Genomic DNA, 21,639 nt, shown 5'->3' on the forward strand with positions numbered 1-21,639 from the left:
ACAGGCTCAGCGGCCATGGCTCACGGGCCCAGCCGCTCTGCGGCATGTGTGATCTTCCCGGACCGGGGCACGAACCCGTGTCCCCTACATTGGCAGGCGGACCCTCAACCACTGCGCCACCAGGGAAGCCCAAGGTCTCCTTTTTTAAAGAAATGTATTTAAGAAAACAGTATTAATAAACAGTAGTGGAGGTGGTCTAGGGCAGTGTGACTGAAGCCAAGGACATGGAGGGGCCTGTATGGGGGGCAGTGGACTCGATATGTGTGCCAGAGCCTTCCACTCTGTGTGGAGGCCTTGGTGAGGTGCCAGACCTTGAAGGTAGGCTGGAGCATGCCAGGTGGAGAAGAGAGATCACCAGTGTGTGCAAAGGCCTGGAGCAGGAGAGCCTTCGTGTGTTTGGGTGGAGGGGTGGGGGGTGGCTAAGGTGGCCTGGCACAGTTCTTCTGCAGGGCACTACTGGCACTTTGGGTAGAGCAGTGCCTTGTTGTGTGTCCCACACATTCAGGACCCTTAGCACCTTGGCCCCTGGATCCCAAATGCCAGTGGCACCCTCCAGTCACTGCAACAACCCCAGAGAATGCCCCACATATTTGTTAGTGCCCCAGAGGTGCATGCCCACTTCATCTGAGAAGCATGGCTCTCAGTCATCTTCAGATACTTGGAGAAGGGGCGGCAGCTGGGAGATGAAGCAGGCAAGGGTGGTTGAAGCTGCATCATGAAGGGCCTTGGATACAGAGGAGAAAGGGGGAAGCTGTGTTTTAAAAGGAACATGCTGACAGGATCTGGAGGCTGGAGAGAGGAGGGGCTGAGTGAGAAAAACATGTTTTTCTCTGAGAAAGAAACTGACATGGGTTTATGCATCAGCCCTGCAGATAATCATTGGAGCTTTGGTAGCTCACTCTTAGCCTGAGCTTTCTCTCTCTACAGAGAAAAGCCCACAAAGCACTTTTTTCTCCTTACCAAGCCCAATTTGCTGCCCCCAACTCTGGCTTGACTGATTAAATGTCTGTATCTCTAGGATTGACCTGAAAACGGGGGCAGAGACAAGAGCCCAGGAATCACCAGCCTCTTTGACCAATATACAGCTCAGGAGGTGGTTATTTATTCAGTGTTCATTTCCTGAGCACCTACTCTGTGCCAGGCCTGTGCTGCAGCTGGTGTTTTTAAAGAGTCTAATAAAACCTGGTCCCTGCCTGTGTTCATCAGGACTCATAGGCTACAGGTGACAGAAACTCAGCTTACACTGACTTAACCCGTAAAAGGGAATGTAGTGGCTCATATATCTGAAAAGTTAAGGCCCAGCTGGACTCAGACCTCACACGACATCTTCAGGAATCTGTGCCCTCCAGCTCTGTGGTGACTGCACTCCCGGACACCATCTTCTTTCCTGGGAGCCCCCAGCTGCTCCTCTACCCAGTTGCAAGAGGGAACTTCTCTCTAGGTTTCTCCAGCTGAGTCCCAAGGATCAACCCTGATTTGTTCTGATTAGGCCATGGACCCCTTCCTGGGCCCAGCCCTGTGGCTAGGGGAATTTGATGCTCTGATTGGCCAGGCCAGGGTCACATTTCCATCCCTGGAACTGAAAGTAAAACTGCCTCCCCCTGGGCTTCCCTGGTGGTGCAGTGGTTAAGAATCTGCCTGCCAATGCAGGGGACACGGTTTGATCCCTAGTCTGGGAAGATCCCGCATGCCGCAGAGCAACTAAGCCTGTGCACCACAACTACTGAGCCCATGCGCCACAACTACTGAAGCCCGCATGCCTAGAGCCCATGCTCTGCAACAAGAGAAGCCACCACAACGAGAAGCCCGCACACCACAACCAAGAGTAGCCCCCGCTTGCCGCAACTAGAGAAAGCCCATGTGCAGCAACGAAGACCCAACACAGCCAAAAATAAATAAATTAATTAAAACAAAACAAAAAACCTGCCTTCCCCTGAACCACATGGGCTGATCTCACAGGTGGGGCTCACAGATGTCAGCTACTTGGCTCTCTGATGATGAAAGGCGCCCTGAAAAGTCCCTTTGTGTTACAGAACTGGAGAACCCAGCTGAGAGGGTGCACCAGATCCAACAAATCCTCATCACCCTTCCCCGCGTGGTCATCGTGGTCATGAGATACCTCTTCGCTTTCCTCAACCAGTGAGTTGCCCAGCCAAGGGGGGGACCCCCTCTTTGACTCAGCCCTGGCCTCCTTTGGGAGGGGGTGTCCTGAGGTTTGTAGGTACAACTGTTCCTAGAACATGGGACCCTCCTGAACGTGAGTAGAGCCCCCAAGAGAAAGAAACCACGGGGGAGGATTCACCTTTCCCTGGTGACTTGTGGGTACTCCTTTCTTGTAGCCTCTCGCAATATAGTGACGAGAACATGATGGATCCCTACAACCTGGCCATCTGCTTCGGGCCCACCCTCATGCACATCCCCGATGGGCAAGACCCTGTGTCCTGCCAGGCACACGTCAATGAAGTCATCAAAACCATCATCATCCACCATGAAGCCATCTTCCCCAGCCCCCGGGAGCTAGAGGGACCTGTGTATGAAAAATGCATGGCTGGAGGGGAAGAATATTGGTAAGATTCCATTCTTCTTAATATTATTATTATCATCGTTGTTGTTGTTACTGTTGAACCAGAACAGTAAGAAACCCTTTGATTTTCTTACTGCTTTTTAGTCTGTACTCCCATATATATTTTCTCATTTGAGCTTCGCACCAGCCTTATACCAGGGATAGGTACATCAGTCAAGACTGTCTTGATTTATAAGGGACAGAAATACAACTCAAACTGGCTTAAGCCAATTGGGAATTTAGTTTTAACTAAATAAAGTCTGGGATCATGGCTTTAGGTATAGCTGGATCCAGGAGTTCAACTATTATCATCAGGACTCAGTCCTGCAATTCCCAGCCCCTGGCTGCTTTCTTCTACATTGGCTTCATTCTCAGGCAGCCTCTCCCTTGGTAGTTTCAAAGAGGCATCTGGTAACGCCAGTTTAGAGCCTGTTCTCTCACCATCCCCAGTGGAAAAAGAGCTTCTCCTTCCCAAATGTTTTAACACAAGTCCAAGAATTACGTCTCCTCCTGAGGCTTGGGTCTGGTGAACTAATCACATCGATTAGGAGATGTATGTAATGCTGTCATTGGCCAGGTGAGCTGCAAGCCCATCTCAGGCAACAGGGGGTGGATAATCCCCACCTCAGCCTCTTAAACTGAGAATGACACTTCCCACCCTTGTCCCCTACCATCTAGAGTTCTCTTTTTCTGGCAAAGTTTGTTCACTTTCTTTGAGAGCTCCACACCAGGCCAACAGGTGCTAGTTGGGCACCTCTGTGTACCTGGTGCTACACTGGGTCTTGGGAGAAATATTTTAGAATCTTATCAAACTCAGGGCTGACTACCTTCCCCAGGCTAAGACCTGAAAATACGGTGAAAATAGAACATTTCTGTGAAGACAGAAAATTCAGAACACCAACTGACAAAAACCAAAGGGTTCCTACTCTTTCTTTCTTCCCAATCCAGGACAACACACAGCTGTATGTTTAGGTATTACCCACACTGCTTTCAGCCAGATGCCTACAGGGGAGTTACTCTTTTGATTGTCAGAGCGTTCCTGGACTCTTGCCTCGCTTTAGTTCTGTGGGCATATTTGGGCAGCGGCTTCAAAGAAGGGAAACGTTCCAGCCTCCTTGTTTCTCTGCAACACTTCTCTGCATAGAAACACCGGGCCACAGCTCTCTAATCTCATCTGAGGCACCTGGAGCCAGTCTGTCCCTGATCTGTAACAGAAATCCTACAACCAGCAAGCACACTTTTTAGACAAAGGAAGCTTTTCAACTTTATCGCTTTTGCAGCCATTACCAGTTTTCTTTTCTTGCTGCAGTATATATAATTAGTGCTCTGGGAAGGCACGTACAGATCTTAGCATACTTACCAAAGCACTACATACAGTAACCACACTTTTCTTAATCCCATTTGTGCCCCATGAGAAAGGAAAACTAATTACATGGTAATTTTGGAGGAGTGTTCAAAGCCAAAAAGGAGGATTTGGTTGAGGGTCTCATCACAGTGGACAACATTCATTCACCAAATGGTTACTGAGCATCTGTCCTGGGCCAGGCCCTGGGCTGAGGAGTAGGGATGTAACCTGACCAGGAGTAACCCCTGAGACAGGGAGGAGGAAACAGGCAGTTCTAGGAGTAGGGGCCCTGGAGCCAATGTAGGGAGGTCAAGAAAGGCTTCCTGGAGGAAACACGGTGACTTGACTGAGACCTGAAGGATGAACTGGGTCAGCCAGGTGAGAGCGGGCAAAGAATGTGCTAGGCCTGGAGCATGCAATAAAATGAAAAGTGTTCTGTATGCCTGCAGTGTTGCATGTGACAAGAGAATGGTGAGGGAGGAGGCCCCACAGGCCGGCAGGAGCCAGGTTATGAAAGGTCTTAAGCCATTGTGCAGAGTCTGGAACTTATCCAGGAGAATTTTTCATAATAAAGTCCATTTTCCTTTAAATGGTATTGTAAATGTCACCTTCAAGAAGCCTTCCTTGACACCCTATGTAGGTCCCCTCTCCTGTTCTTGTCTCTGCTCATTTGTGCCTATATAACATATTTCAACTTGTAGCACTTCTGTTTCTCAGCCCATGAGGGCAGGGTTTGTGTCCACGTTACCCGTCAACGCATCCCTCTTACCTAGCACCATGCCTGGCATAGATTAAGACTCAATCAATGGTTTGATTAAAAAAAAAAAACTGATTGGCTCACTATGTGAATGAAGCCTGGCCTTAAGAAGCTTACAATCCAGTGAGGGGGCAGCAGCTGATGAAATTATCCCCGTGCATTAATGACAGAATTTGATGGTCCTGGACTCACTCTACCCCTAAGCCCATCATGGCTGCCAGCCTGCTCGCCACCTGGGCTGATGTGGATTTTGCACGCAGCACCATGAGGCAGCCCCAAGGAACCCACTCCTTGGGAGCTTCACCCACCTCGCTGAGCTTGTCACCTCTGCTGCAAGACAGGCAGGGAGCCAGGCCAGATGGATGACTCTCAGTACTTCCAAAGTTCCTTCTGCTCTGGCCTGAGGTCCTTCTGAGGAAAAACGTCGGTGTTTTACTGCCTTCTAGATCTTACAGAATACTTAGGCACTGACGGCCTTTACCAAGAAGACAGCCCAGCAAATTTCAGGGCTGGGGTCAGTTGGGGGATGGTATTCAGGGAATCTTCCCAATGGGTGAGGGGGCCGGGAGTGGTTTTCTGTTAGGAAGGTCTGCGGGTGGTCAGATCAAAAACTGGGATGAAGTGGGCCTGGCCTGATCTGGGTCAAGGTGCAGAGGTGGGCTAGGCCGGCGCCTGCGGGAGGCTGAGGGCAGCGTGAGGTACAAAGCCCCCTCCCTATGTTTCCTTGCAGCGACAGCCCACACAGCGAGCCAGGGACCATCGACGAAGTTGACCACGACAATGGCACCGAGCCTCACACCAGTGATGAAGGTGAGTGAGGGGGAATCGGGGCGAAGAACTCACCTGGGGCCTCTCCTGCTGACTCATGCCTGCCCACCTGCTGGGCTGACCCACGTAACCTCCACCCATCCAGCTTTGGAAGTCAGCACGTCATCCTCTGATGCAGACAGCGACCCAGAAAGACCTCCAGTCCACTGCATCCCCACACGGCTTGCCTCCTTCCCTTCTGTGTCCTGCCTGGCCTGAGTGCAAATCCTAAGGGACAAGAGTTTCCTAAGTAGGAAGCAGGCTTTGTCCTCTGTCCCTCCCCTGTTGGGGGTCTGTTCTGCGCCCGGCCTGAGCTGGGACCTGGGGCACATCAATGAACCAGACATGGGTCATCAAGGCGTTCCTGGTCTTGTCACCTGACAGGTCGAGAGCAGCTCCCCACCATGCAGAGTGACAATGCCAGGCTACAGGGGTGACCCAGTGCAGTGGGTACCCCGAAGGCGAGGCCAAACTGTGGTGACCCAGGGAAGTGTTAGCATATATAGAGAGAAAGGCCAGCCTGGGCTCTGAGGGACTCCTCAGACCTTCCACCCCTCTAGACAAGGAAATAAAATCAGGTTTGTCTCTAGGGAGCCTGGACACTACAGGCAAGCAGTCTGGATAATATGGGCCTGGGGCCAGCATTTCCATTAGGCAGATCAGGCACAGTGCCCAGGGCCCACGATGCTTTCAGGGCCCATGAAAACGTTTTAATTTTTTTTTTAATAATAAGAAAAAAGAGAATATGAGCCTGGATTATATTCATCTCTGTACAATGCAGTTGTAAGATATAATTTTTGACGTTCCTTTTAGTGGAGGAAGGGGCCCATGCAAGCCCAGGTGCCAAGGGCCTGAGAGTCACAACACCTCCCTATGTTGACTGAGCACAGCCCTCCTTTCTCCCTGTGATAGTCTCACTTTTAAAAAATCATTATTCAGCAGTTCTCTTATTGGCCTTTGTGTTTGTCTTGTGGGACAGTCCCAGGCCCTGTTGGCCACCATTTTTGTCAGGAGAACTGGGTATCTCCTCAGGTGATGTTTCTGGGAGTTGGCATAAGAGGCAAGACTAATAGGTGGGTTTTCATATTCTAGTGGGACTATTTCAGTTTCCAGCCACAGAACCTCCAACTCAAACTGACTTAAGCCTAAAAGGGATTCAGATCATATACTTGAAAGTCCCAGGGTAGGCATGGCTTTAGGCATAGCTGGATCCAGGAGCTTAGTAGAGCTTGTCAGGAATGTGTCTCCACCTTGCCGTTCTGCTTCCCTCTGTGTTGGCTTCATCCTCAGGTAGGATCTCCCTGTGTGGTGGTCTCTGGCAACTCCAGGCTTTCCTCATCCTTTTACCCAAAGTCGCAGTGGAAGAGAGCTTCCTTTTCAGAATGGTTCCAAGAAAGCTGCTGGGATGAAGTCTCACTGCATTGCCTTGAGTCACGCACCGAGGCGAGAACCAGTCACTGTGGCCCGAGAGGGAGCTGATGGGTCGGACCTGGGTCCCAGGGCAGGAAAGCACATCTAGGCACAGTGTTCAGCTCTGCCAGAATCCTCAGAGGCTGAAGTCATCCTGAGCTGAGGAAAGTGTCCTGCAGAGCCTTTGTTTTGAGATATGAAGGCTGCCACCTTCTGCTTGTTTGCAGTGGTTTGCTTTTCTCTGTTCTTCCTTTCCTCTCTTTTCCTACCACCTCCGATCCACCCTCTTCCTCTATCACTTTTAACAGCCCCCCTTCTCGTTCTCTCCATCTGTTGCTTGTTTATTCGTGTGTGTGTGTGTGTGTGTGCGCGCGCGCACGCATGCGTGTGCGCGCAGCTCTTGTTCTAGATCTTGCTGTCAGCCTCTCTTCTTCCACTGGTGGAAAACACCTCTTGTCCAACAAGTTAGACTGAGTTTTCAGCATTGAGACCTGTGGGGGCTGCTGGTGGAGGCAGACACGTCTGTGAGGAAGTGGGTCAGGTGCCCTCTGAGGAGCCTTGCAGCCTTCCTGGGGCACCCACTTTTGGGGGGCTGAGGTCTCTGTCAGTCACCCTGCACCTGCTGTGTTTCCCCACAGCTCCTCACTGGGGGTGGAAGGTGCTGTGGGCATCAGGACTGAGGAGGGGGAAGGCCAGAGAGCACGGGGCTTGCTGCCACAGGACACACCTGGCAGGCTTCACCCCCACCAAGAAAACCCCCAGAAAATGCTGCCTCGACCCCTCAGAGCAGAGGCACACAGGTCCCTGGAAGGGGATAGATCAGAGCCTTGTGTCTGCTTCTCCAGGAGGTACTGCCCCTATTGTTATTTGTCATGCTGCTGGTTTCTGAGAATGACAAAGGTAGGAAGAATTGTCCTGGAAGGACAGTGGTTCTCCCTGGGAGAGTGAGTTCAGGGAAGGCTCTCTCTGTATCCTGTGTGTTGGTGTGGGTGCTGAACCATGGACGTTCTCTGGAGAAAAACTAATTGCGTTGTCAAATGTTTACATTCATGCCAACTCCAGCTGAAACAGTCATAGAAATGTTGAGCTGCAGGAATGGTCAAGGGGGCACTGGACTCGAGACCTTTATGGCCATGTGATCTTTGATAAGCCACATAACCTCTGGCCTTGGTCTCCTTATCTGTAAAATGGGAATGGCAGCAGCAAGAGAATTGTGGTCTAGGTTAAAATGAGGTGACATACATGAAAGAGCTTAGCACAGTGCTTGGGACCACTAGATGGCTAGGAAACATTAATTGACTGTGTATCCAGTGTAAATCTTTCCTGATCCTGATAAAGAAACCGAGTCCAAAGAATTTTATTGATGTAACTATTTATTGGCAGCCTAACTGCCTGATTTCTTACCTACTTCCCTCTAAGACATTTCATGTAGGGGATCCATTGGTATCTTCGTCTCTCTTGAAAGTACCCTGTATGAATGGAGCCCAGCCCTTCAAAGGTCAAATAGGCCATAACACCACAACTCCACGTCCTTGTATTTGATGGCTCACCCAATGAGTGACCGAAGTGGAGGACCAAGTCAGTTGTTTGAGAGTCTCCTGCCTTTGCTGTCTCAGCAGATTCTGCACCTAACTGACGCCCGCTGCCCTGTCTTGAGTCTATAACACATCATGGGTGTGAGTGTGGAAAATCCATTTGTGCTTGCTCTTCCTGTCTCCAAGACTTAGGAAGAAACGATGGTTAGGCTAAGAACCCTTGATTGTCGGAAATAAACAATGAAAACATTAAGGCAGCCAGTCAGTAGCAACTTTATTAATACAATGCTAAATGAGGAAGCAGACTGCCAGACAAAGAAACCACTGAAACTGGTAACAGAAACGTGCTCATATAGTTAAAATGTGCACCATCATCCTTTCATTGATATTTTCCCCAAATTCGCCAAATTGCCCTTGACTCTTTGCACATCATCTACATCTAGAAAGCCATTAAACCATTAACTCTTTGCACACATCAGGTATCCATATATGGGCTTTAGGAGGCCCATTACAGGCAAAATTTATTTCTGTAGGAACGTGTGCCTCTGAGAAGAGGTCCACAGTTTTCATCAGATTGTTCTAGGCATTGACTAGAAATCAGGGTAAGATTTTTACTTGTTTCTAAAATATTGGTTCCCAGTATCTTCTTTAATAAAAAAATTTCAAACACACCGAAAAGTTGAAGATAATTGTACAGTGAACAGCCATATAACTACCACTTAGTTTCTACAATTGATAACATTTTGCTTTATTTGCTTTTTCATGTATCTGTCTACCCATCCGTCAATCCATCTTATTTTGTTTTTTATTTATTTATTTATTTATCTATCTACCTATCTATCTATTTTTGCCTGCATTGGGTCTTTGTTGCTACGCACAGGCTTTCTCTAGTTGCGGCGAGCGGGGGCTACTGTTCGTTGCAGTGCGTGGGCTTCTCATCGCAGTGGCTTCTGTTGTTGTGGCGCACGGGGTCTAGAGCGCAGGTCAGTAGTTGTGGCACACGGGCTTAGTTGCTCTGCAGCATGTGGGATCCTCCTGAACTAGGGCTCGAACCCGTGTCCCCTGTATTGGCAGGCGGATTCCTAACCACTGCACCACCAGGGAAGTCCCTCCATCTTATTTTTAACACATTTCAAAGTAAGTTTCAGTCATCACTGAATGTCTCTCCCAGACACTTCAGCAAGCAAATCATTAAAAAGGGCCAGTATTGTTCATGGTTCTTTTTTTAAAGTAAAATTGCAACACTGAAATGCATAAATTTTAAGTGTTTCATCCATGAGTTTTTATAAATGCAAAAAATTTGTATAACTCAAACCCCTCTCAAGATACAGAACATTTCCAATACCCCAGAATGTTCCTTCATGCCCTTTCCCACTCAGTCCCTGCCCCAAAAGCCCAAGAAGCAACCGCTGATGTGATTTTTTTCCACCAGAGATTAGTGTTGCCTGTTCTAGAACTTCACATAAATAGAATTGTGAAGAGAGTCTTTCTGCTCTGTCTTCTTCCACTCGGCATAATGTTTGGAGATTCATCCGTATTGTATGTATTAGGCAAGGTTTTGAGGGTATTAAAATGGTATTTCAGTCAGTTTACACGTGAAAGCCCGATTCTGCCTGAATGATTGCCACTCTGCCCTGTAAGAAATAAAGACAATAGAAAAACGAGAACAGTGGTCACGTCATTATTTCCTCACCGCTAGTGTAGGGATGGTAAACTGGCCAGCACCACGTGCTTAGGCCTGAAACCTGGGTAGGAATCTCACTGCCTCTTTTATTTTAACCATTTTAATGAGATATAATTCACATACCATACAGTTCACCCATTTAAAGTGTACAATTCAGTGGTGTTTAATATATTCACAGATACGTGCAATCATCACCATAGTCAATTTTTGAACATTTTTTTCAAAAAAATGTTATTTTTGAACATTTTCATCACGATGGAAAGGACCCCCATGGCCTTAGCTCTCATCCCTTACTCTCCTTTCCCTCCCACATTTCTCCCCAACCCTAAGCAACCACTAATCTACTTTCTGTCTCTGTGTGTTTATCTATTCCAGACATTTCATATAATGAAATCATGCCGTATGTGGCCTTTGTATATGGCTTCTTTCACTTAGCATTATGTTTTCAAGATTCATTCCTGTTGTAGCATGAATCTGGAATTCATTCCTTTCTATGGCTGAATACTATCCCATTGTGTGGACAGACCGTGTTTTGTTTATCCATTTGTCAGTTGATAGACATTTGGGTTGTTTCCACTTTTTGGCTTTTATGAATATTGCTGCTGTAAACATTTGTATACAACTTTTATGCAGCCATATGTTTTCATAAAAAAAGCATCATAAATTGAAATTATTATTCTTTACCCCACTGAATGATCTTGGCCCCCTTGTAAAAAATCATCTGGCCATAGATGTATAGGTTTATTTCTGGACTCTCAGTTTTATTCCACTGATCCGTATGTATATCCTTGTGCCAGTACAATATTGTCTTGATTACTGTTGCTTTGTAGTGTGTTTGTTCTTCTTTTTCAAGATTGTTCTTCTTTTTCAAGATTTTTTTGGCTATACTGGGTTCTTTGCAATTCCATATGAATTTTAGAATCAGCTTATCAGTTTCTACAATGAAGTCACCTGGGGTTCTGATGGTGATTGCGTTGGATTTGTACATCAGTTTGGGAGTAGTGTCATCATAAGTGCTATGTCTCTGATCCATGAACATAGGATGTTTTCGAATTTTTTATATCTTATTTAATTTCTTTCAACAATAATTTGTAGTTTTCAGAATATGAGTTTTACACTTCTTTTGTTAAATTTATTCCTCAGTATTTTATTCTTTTTGATGCTAATGTAGATGGAATTGTGTACTTAATTTCATGTTGAATTGTTCATTACAAGTGTATAGAAATACAATTGATCTTAATAATTGTTCTTGTAACCTGCAACCTTGCTGAACTTGTTCATTCATTCAAATAGTTTTTAGTGAGTTCCTTATGATTTTCTATATACAAGATCATAGCATCTGTGAATAGACATAGTTTTACTTCTTCTTTTCCAATCTGGGTGCTTTTTATTTCTTTTCTTTGCCCAATTGCCCTGGCTAGAACCACCAGTACAATGTTGATTACAGGTGGTGAGAATGGACATCCTTGTCTTGCACCTGACCTGAGGGGGAAAGCATCCAGTATTTCACTGTTAAGTATGATGTTAGTTGTAGGTTTGTCATAGATGCCATTTATCAGGTTGAAGAAGATCCCTTCTCTTCCTGGTTTGCTGAGTGTTTTTATCATGTTGGCTTTTGCCAAATGCTTTTTCTTCATCTACTGAGATGATGATGTGATTTTTTTTGTTTTTTATTCTATTGATTGATATATTACATTAATTGATGGGGGCGATGTTAAACCAATTTTGCATTCCTTGGATAAATTCCACTTGGGTGTGGCACAAAATTCTTTTTATATGTTACTGGATTCAGTTTTCTAGTATTTTGTTGAAGATTCTTGCACACACATTCATGAGATATTGGTCTACAGTTTTCTTGCGACATCTTTGTCTGATTTGGGTATAAGGTTAATACTGACCTCATAAAATGAGTTGGGAAGCATTTCCTCCTCTTCTAGTTTTTGAAAGAGTTTGTGAAGAATAGTTATTAATTCTTTAAATGTTTGGTCTAATTTAGCAGCAAAACTGTCTGGGCCTAGGCATTTCTTTGCGGGTGGGTAGTTTGGTCTTTTTTTTTTTTTAAACTGTTTCAATCTCTTTATTTGTTATAGGTCTCTACAGATTTCCTATTTTTTCTTAAGTTAGTTTCAGTAGTTTGTGTCTTTATAGGAATTTGTTCATTTCATCTAACTTATTCAGTTTACTGGCATACAGATGTTCACAATATTGCTTTATAATCCTTTTTTCTTTCTGTAAGTTTGGCCGTAATGTCTCTTTTTCATTTCTGATTCTAGTGATTTGAGTCTTCTCTTTTTTTCTTGGTCATTGTAGCTAAAGGTTTGTCAATCTGTTTGATCTTTTTAAAGAACCAGGCTTTGGTTTAATTGACCTTGTCTATAATTTATCTATTCTCTATTTCATTAATTTCTACTCTGATCTTTATTATTTCCTTCCTTGCTTTAAGTATATTTTGCTCTTCCTTTTTCCAGTGACTTACAGTGGAAGTTTAAGCTATTGACTTGAGCTCTACTTTTTCTTAATACAGGTGTTTACAGCTATAAATTTCTAAGCACTGCTTTAGCTGCATCGCATACATTTTGGTATGTTGTGTCTTCATTTTCATTCATCTCAAAGTATTTTCTGATGTCCCTTTTGATCTTTTCTTTGACCATTGGTTATTTAGGAGGACGTTGTTCAATTCTTCATAATTTTGAGTTTCCTACTATTGAGAACTCAGTAGTTTCATTCTATTGTGATTGGAGAAAATACTTTATATTATTTATAGTCTTTTAAATTACCTGAAGTTTGCTTTATGGCCCGGAATATGGCATATCCTAGAGAATGTTCCATGTGCACTTGAGAAGAATGTGTATCCTCTTCTTGTTGGGTGGTGCATCCTATAGATGTATGTTAGGTGTACTTGGTTTATAATGTTAAATTTTCTGTTTCTTTGTTGATCTTGTGTCTAGTTGTTCTGTTCCTTATTGGAAGTAGGGTGTTGAGGTCTCCAATGATTATTTTTTTGAATTATCTGTTTTTCCCTTCATTTCTGACATTATTTGCTTCTTGTATTTTGCTGCTCTATTATTAGATGCATTATATTTATCATTGTTATATCTCCCTAATGGATTGAACCTTTTGTCATTATAAAATGTACCTCTTTATTTCTAGTAATTTTTCTGTGTTATAGCCTGTGTAGTCTGATATTAGGATAGCCACTCTAGATTTCCTGTGGCTGTAGTTTGCATAATATAGTTTCCCCATCATTTTACTTTTGCTCTAATTGTGTCTTTGAATCTAAAGATGTCTCCTATAGACATCATATAGTTGGATCCTGTTATTTTATCTAGTCTGACAGTCTCTGCATTTTAATTGGATTGTTTAATCCGTTCACATTTAATGTTATTATTGACATAGTTGGATTTTTACCTGACGTTTTCCTTTTTTGTTTTCTATGTGTCATGGTTTTTTGTTCCTTTATTTCTTCTTTACTACTTTCTTTTGCATTAAGTATTTTCTAATGTAGTATTTTAATTTTTAAATGATTTTTAAACTGTGTTTAACTATATTTTTGAGTTATTTTTAAGTGGTTGCTCTAGGGCCTGCCACATATGTCCTAACTCTGAGAATGAACTTCAGATTTATACTAGCTTAATTCCAGTAATATGTGAAAATATTACTCATATATAGTTCTATTCCCCTTTCTGTATTTTTGTGGTATTATTGGTATACATATTACATCTGTTAATTTTATAAATGCAGCAGCACATTGTTATAATTTTTTTTTTTACCATCTGTAGCCATTTCCTTAGCCCAGTACAGCTTTGCTCTCACCTCCTTTGTTTTCTAATTGCAAACATATTATACATATATTACATTTCTGTGTGTTATAGGCCCAGCAATACATTATATACATATATTATACACATATTTTTTAGACTTGCTTTTAAAATAAATTAAGAGAAGAAAAGAGAAAAAATATGCATTTATACTCTTTTATGGTTACATAATTATCTTTATTAGTGCTCTCTGTTTTTTCTGTGGATTCAAATTACTATAAGGGTTACTTGTTTTCAACCTGAAAAAACTTCCTTTAGTGTTTCTTATAAGGTAGATTTGCTAGATAACACATTTTGGGTTTTTTTTTTTTAATCTGAAGATATCCTTATTTTGCCTAACTTTTGAAAGATAGCTTTTCTAGATTTAAGATTCTTGGTTGACAGTTATTTTTTGGAGCACTCTTAATGTGGCATCCCACTGTCTTCTGACCTCCATTGTTTCTACTGAAAAGTCAGCTGTTAATCTTATTTGGGTTCCCTGAAAGTGATAAATTATTTTTCTCTTAATGCTTTCAAAATTGTCTCCATGTCTCTGACTTTCAGCGTTATTACTGTGATGTGTCTATATGTAGATCTTCTTGCATTTGTCCTACTTGGCATTTGTTCAGCTTCCTAGATGTGTAGGTTATTGTTTTTTCAATAAATTTGGGAATTTTTCAGCCATTATTTCTTCAAATATTTTTTCTGTTCATTTTTCTCTTTTCTACTACTCCTGTTACACGTATGTTGACACACTTAATGGTATCCCACATTTCTCTATGGCTTTGTTCATTTTTCTTCCTTCTTTTGTCTCTTGGTTCTTTAGCTTTCATCATTATTTCTATCAATCTGTCTTCAAGTTTGCTAATTCTGTAGCCATTTCAAATCTACTATTGAGCCCCTCTAGTAAATGTTTAATTTCAGTTGCTGTATTTTTTAATTCCAGAATTTTTTTTTTTTTTTTTTTGCGGTACACAGACCTCTCACTGTTGTGACCTCTCCCATTGCGGAGCACAGGCTCTGGACACGCAGGCTCAGCGGCCATGGCTCACGGACCTAGCTGCTCCGTGGCATGTGGGATCTTCCCGGACCGGGGAATGAACCCGTGTCCCCTGCATTGGCAGGTGGACTCTCAACCACTGCACCACCAGGGAAGCCCTAATTCCAGAATTTTTTAATTTATAATTTGTATCTCTTTATTGATATTCTCTATTTGATTCAACATTGTCCTCATACTTTACTTCTTTAATCATGGTTTCCTTTACCTGTAAACATATTTGTAACAGCTACTTTGATATTTGTTAAATTTGACATCTGGTCATTCTCACAGGCATTTTCTGTTGTCTGCTTTTTATTTCCCTCCAGTGTTTGCATCATACTTTCTTTTTTCATACTTTTTGGGGTTTTTTGCATGTCTTCTAATTATTTTTGGTTGGAAACTGGACATTTTAGATAAAATATTATAACAACTCTGGGTACTGGTCCCTACCCTGTGAGGCTTATTTGTTATTTGCTTCTGTGTTTGTTTAACGACTGACTGGACTGTTTCAGTGACATCTGTGTTCCCCTTCCTCCCTTCCCCCATACATACAGTGTTAAGCCTGATATTACTTCCCAGAGAGGAACAGCTTTGCGTATGCCCACAATCACCTGGGATGACAGTGGTTTTGGTAGGGTTCTCTTTCCCTGACTACATCCAGCTGTTAAACTCCAATAATTGCTGCATGTTTTGCTCTGTTTTTTTTTAACATCTTTATTGGAGTATAATTGCTTTACAGTGGTGTGTTAGTTTCTGCTGTATAACAAAGTGAGTCAGCTATATGTATACATATATCCCCATATCTCCTCCCTCTTGCATCTCCCTCCCACCCTCCCTATCCCACCCCTGTAGGTGGTCACAAAGCACTGAGCTGATCTCCCTGTGCTATGCGGCTGCTTCCCCCTAGCTGTTTTACATTTGGTAGTGTATATATGTCCATGCCACTCTCTCACTTTGTCCCAGCTTACCCTTCCCCCTCCCCGTGTCCTCAAGTCCATTCTCTAGTAGGTCTGCGTCTTTATTCCCGTCTTGCCCCTAGGTTCTTCATGACCTTTTTTTTTTTTTTTAGATTCCATATATATGTGTTAGCATATGGTATTTTTTTTTCTCTTTCTGACTTACTTCACTCTATATGACAGACTCTGTGTCATCCACCTCACTACAAATAACTCAATTTCATTTCTTTTTATGGCTGAGTGATATCCATTGTATATATGTGCCACATCTTCTTTATCCATTCATCTGTCGATGGACACTTAGGTTGCTTCCATGTCCTGGCTATTGTAAATATTAACGGTGTCCTCAGTCATAAATTTTTCTACAAACCAATCCAATCAAACTCTGTCTCCTTTGAAGGAATAGTTTCTGAGGTCATTGTTTGGTATTTGTTTTGACCCTAGGAGGGCTCCTCTCAGCTGTCTAATTCTCTGGTTATCTCTTCCAAAATAGCTGGCCTATAATTTGGGGTGTATCTACATTAAATCTGTGAACCTGCCCCCAGTTGCCTTTCACCACAATCTCCACTGTTCTTGAGAGCACCCTTAGGCCTAAACTTCCCCAAGCTCTGTTGCAAAGTGAAGTCAATTCCTTTGGGAAGAGAGTAGCAGCTGTTTTGCAGCCTACTTCTTCCCCCAGGCAGAATCTCTGAGGTAGAGGTCTGGAGCTGGGGGTGAGGACAATGGCAAGCTTCTGAGTGACCTGCGCATTCTAGGAGCTGAGTGCTTTGTGGAGAGGAAGGCAGCATCCTGAGGCCCTCTCAGCTTGCCTCTTCTCACAAGGAATCATCACCTCATGAGGTGGGGTAAGGGTGATCAGGGCCCGAATATTCTTACGGGTGCTGTGCCCAAGGCAGAACTTCTATTGTGTAAGTGAAGGTTGGGTGGAATGAGGAGCCCTCACCTCTCTACCGTACTCACCTGGGACTTAGCCTCAGCAACAGGTAGCTGAGGGCAGGAGGAGAAACACTGATGTCCTGCTCCTCCTGGGAAGAAAGCCCTCCTGCTGGAAGCTTGGTGGGAGAGGAAGCCCTATATTCGGGCTACAGGAGTCTGAAGTGGAGTCTGCCTCCCTGAGCTTGTGGGTGCTGGTGGAGGGAGGGAGTAGTCTTGGTTCAAATTGCACAGACTCTCACTTTTCTTACCGAATTTTCATAGATTTTCTTGAATAGATGTTTCTGCATTTGTTGTTTGCCTGTAGGACCATTTCCAGAGGCTTTCAGTCGTTGTTTGCTTGTTTTTGCATTTTTCACAAGTTTCACTGAAGGGTAGATCAGCAGATCTCCCCACAGTGTCCTGCCAGGTTCATCACTCTCCTATACTCTTAAATAAGATCAAAGCCTTAATACTAGCTGGTGCTGCAGCCAGAGGCAATGAAAGAACCCAAGGTCATGAGTGAACAGAGGAGAAAAGAAGGACCCTGTGGACAGGCCCCAGGTGATTTCATTACTTTGGTTGCAGGGAAGATGAGAGAGAAGAGAGGGCACAGCCATGTTCCTACCCTTTAACATGGTGACTGTGGCCTCTGATAAATGGTCCTAATGAGATTAGGATTCTCTCTTAAAAGAGGAGAGACTGTGTGTGGGAGGGGATGGGCGGGGTGGACAGGGGGCAGTGAGGTGGTTTGAGAGGGACAGAGCCGTCTGCTCTCCCGTGACCTAAAAGGGTCCTCTGTTGCGGCATCATTAGAGAGGGGCATTTGCGCTTCCTCTTGGGTGATAAGTAGAGAAGGATAACGAGTATGGGATTTGCAAAATCTCCAGCCTTCAGATTCTGAAATGAAACCAAAGTTCCAGTCTGTCTTTTCTTCTCCATGTCAGGCCCTGGGCTATTGTAACCACCGCTGAACTGCTCCTGCCTCCAGCCTCTCCCCTCCAGTCCTTTTCCAATTCTGCAACTGCTCTGCTTCTGGAGTGACTTTTCTAAAGTGTGACTCCAGCCGGGCCTCTACGGGGACAGCCTTCAACCTCTTCTTTAGCTCAGGAATGGCCTCTGTATTTCTTCACTCCCTGTAGGGCCCGTGGGGCACCTACCTGGCCTAACCAGCCTCTCCATAAGCAGGAGTCAAATTGAATACCAGTCATACAGTATGGTATATATGTATATTTATATTTACACTGTGTCCGTGTAAAGGCCCGGTAGCAGGAAGAAGCATATTGTGTTTTAAAAACATCAAGAAGGCTCTATTAATGATACCTGGGACCTGGGCTTAGATCTCAGCTCATCACTCTCTACTTATATGACTCGCCCCTTGCATGACAGATCATTTCACCTCAACCTCAGTTTCCTCACCTGTAAAATGAGGATAGTGTGCAGATACTGTTGTGAGGATATCACTTACATGTGATAACATAAGTAGAACCCTTGGCACATGGTAAAAGCTTAATTTGTTCATACAAGTAACAAGTATGTATTGAGTGCCTACTCATCCCAGGGACTGTTGTAAAAGTGGAAAAATAGCAGGAAATAAAATAAAATCCCTGTCTAATGGAGCTCACATTTTAGTAGGAAAGATCAGCAGTAAACAAATTTGGAAACTACACATTTGTGCACACACACAAAAGTTCAGGTTTTGATCTGATCTATGAAGAAGAATAAAGCAAGAGCGATCTGAAGTTGGTGCTTTTGAAGTTAGTGAAGGGTGGCCAGGAAAGGTCTTGCTGAAGCATTGGCATTTGGGTACAGATCTGAAAGAAATGAGAAAATGGCACACAGTGGTCAGTAAATATTTGTGAAATGTGAATGATGCAAATGTCTGGGAAGAAAATATCCCAAGGAAGGCAATAACAAGTGCAAAGGCCCTGTGGCAGGAGTACTTGGCATGCTTTAAGAGCATTAAGAAGGCTCTGTGAATATTTATACTGTAGTTTTTAGGGGTAAAGTGTACTGATGTCTGCAACTTACTTTAAAATTCATTAAAAAATTAGATGGATGGATGGATGGATAGATAGAGGGATGGACAGATATATGCTTATGTTAGTATAGTAAAATGTTCATAGTAGCATTTAGGTGGTAGGTATATGAATATTCACCGTAAAATTCTTTCAACTTTACTTTGTGTTTGAAAAGTATCATAATGCAGTGTTGGCGGAGAAACATCAGGAAGTCTAGTGAGGCTGGAGCAGACTGAGGGAAGGAGAGAGTACAGAGAGAAGGCCACCGAGGTCTCCAGGGCCCAGAGCATAGAGGGCCTCATAAGCTGTGAGGAGACATTTGTGTTTTTTTCTAAGCACAATGGGAAGCCTTCAGAGGGATTTGAACAAGAGAGTTTCATGATCTAATTTATGACTTTAAAAGATCCCTCTGGCTGCTATGGGGAGAAATGCAAGCAAGCATGAAAGCAAGGAGGCCAGGTAGAGGGACAGTGGTGGTCTGGACTGGGGGGTTGCAGTGGAGGTGGTGAGGCTGGTCAGATTCAGGGGGCAATTTGAAGGAGCTGCTGATGGATTAGATATGCATTGCCCAAGAGCAGGGCTTTGGCCTCAGCAGGGCAGATGGTGGTTCTGTTTCCTAAGATGGGGAAGATGAGGGAATGAAGTAAGTTTGGGGAGGGGTGTGTGGGAGAGTGGTAAGAGGGAGAATCACATGTTCTATTTTAGGTGTGAAAAAACAAATAATAGACTTCCTAATAAATGGTAGCTATTATCACTGTTTCTACCCCACACGATTACATAGTGACCTCTGCAAACACAGGAGCTCTCTCTTAGCTTGCAGCTCAGCTCTACTCATCTTTTCTTCTTTTCTCCCCCTTACATTTTCCACTTTTCCTCGCTCCTCCACCCGCCACTCCAGACCACCACCAGTGACTGCTGGAGCCTCTGGAAATGAGCAAGCCTCTGCCCGGGTCGGCTCCTTCAAAATTACAGGGGGTGGGATCAGAGGAAGCCCTTGGGGTCAAACCCGAGAGCATGCAGACCGTGGGGTTCAGTTCATGGGCTTGCAAAGCCCTCCGGCCTTTCTGTCTCTGTAGCTAGGCAGACACACAGATCACCAGGTGGTGCTAACACATGGCTGGTGGGAGATTCAAAGACGCAGCAGAAAGAAGTACAGAGATCTCTCCATTTTACTGAGAAGGTGACTCTGAGTCCAGATCTGAGTTCATTTGACCCATTTAGCCAGGCTGTCATTTTGCATCAACTATGTCAGAACAGCATGTAAAGACATTTGTCAGGTAGCCATCTGGGGAAAGCTGACTTAGCTGTCAGAGGCCTGCTGTCTGCAGAAGGCTGTCCCAGGCACTGAGGGCTGGGTCCACCAAGAGGCCACTGCATCTCATGGGGGCACTGGCCCAGTCTTCTTGAGCCACCTGCTCACAGAGAGGAGTCCTAGTGTGCATGCATGGGTTGGGGATTAACAGGGAGGGATGATTTCCATGCTGCTCATGGCCCTTAGGAGTCATTAGCTCTGGTAACAACAACAACTAACTCTCATATGAAGCTAATTGTGTGCCAGGCACCGTTACAAGCACTTCATGTGTAATAACTCGTTTAATCCTATGACATCCCTATAAGGTAGGTACTATTATTATCATTCCCATTTTACAGATGAGGAAATGGAGGCTTAGAAAAGAGAACTAAGTTGTTCAAGGTCACACAGGTAAAAAGTGGCAAAGCCAGGTATCGTGGCTTTGCCACTTTTTACCTGTGTAAAACTACATGGTGGACAGGTGGACAGGCTGCTTGGACAGAATCAAGATAATCCACGAGGACAGGAGAAGAGACAGTCCCATGGATGCTCGGCACAGGGAAGGTATCTGCAGGATAGAGAGAGCAGGGGCCACCTTTGTTACTCTTTTGTTTATTAGAATTTAATATATCTGTCTGTCTATATAGGTGTATATATATGTATTCTCTTTATAATATTAAACATCTTTGTGCTTGCTTTAAAATACAAATACATTAACACTTATACATTACCCATTTTCTACCATTTTCTACCCATTTTCACTTCTCAGGGTACAAGCTACAACATAGGTTAAATAAATCATAGGCTTAACTGTCCTGCTCCCCCAAAAGTCTCCTTCCCAAAGATCACTAGCTGCATGGTCTTGAGCAAAACACTTAAATTCTCTGCACCTCAGATTTCTTTGTGTAGACCCACCCCATAAGCTAAAGCCATTAGTAATTATAATCATAATCACAAGAGCCACTATCAGCTGAATACCTAATGTATTGTATGTCTGTGCTATGCTGAGCACTTTCCGTATCTCTCTCTTTTTTTTTAAATGTATTGAAGTCTCGTGTCTTTCTTCTTTTAGATATAATTGATATATAACAGTTTATTAGTATCGGGTGTATAGCATGATGATTCGATATATGTATATATTATGAAATGATCACCACAATAAGTCAGGTTTAACATTCATCACCACACATAGTTACTTTTTTTTCTTATGATGAGAACTTTTAAGACCTACTCTCTTAGTAAGTTTCAAATATATAGCACAATTTATAGTCACTGTGCTGTATATTACATCCTATGATTTACTGATCTTATCACTGGGAGTTTGTACCTTTTGACTCCTTTCACCCATTTTGTCCACCCCCACCTCTGGCAACCACCAGTCTGTTCTCTGTATCAGTGAGTTTGGTTTGTTTTTGATTTCAGATTCCACATACAAGTGAGATCATACACTATTTGTCTTCTTCTGTCTGACTTATTTTATTAGCATAACGCCCTCAAGGTCCATTCATGTTGTTGCAAATGG

General features: G+C 43.8%; 1 protein-coding gene across 7 annotated transcripts in view; it reads left to right on the forward strand.

The window, feature by feature from the left end:
- Positions 1–21,639, forward strand: part of SRGAP3 (SLIT-ROBO Rho GTPase activating protein 3) — a 259,375-nt gene that overhangs the window by 223,265 nt on the left and 14,471 nt on the right. For 6 of the 7 annotated variants that reach the window (XM_033437228.2, XM_033437229.2, XM_004274793.3 and 3 more), the window contains 3 exons: positions 2,034–2,139; positions 2,340–2,567; positions 5,396–5,475. In XM_033437228.2, coding sequence (XP_033293119.1) covers positions 2,034–2,139; positions 2,340–2,567; positions 5,396–5,475 — 414 coding nt within the window. Of the gene's footprint in view, positions 1–2,033; positions 2,140–2,339; positions 2,568–5,395; positions 5,476–21,639 lie in introns of those variants that run through there. The other variant, XR_004485868.2, reaches the window with a different exon arrangement.

Source organism: Orcinus orca, chromosome 10 (genome assembly GCF_937001465.1).
Source record: "Orcinus orca chromosome 10, mOrcOrc1.1, whole genome shotgun sequence".
In the NCBI taxonomy this organism is placed as follows: domain Eukaryota; kingdom Metazoa; phylum Chordata; class Mammalia; order Artiodactyla; family Delphinidae; genus Orcinus; species Orcinus orca.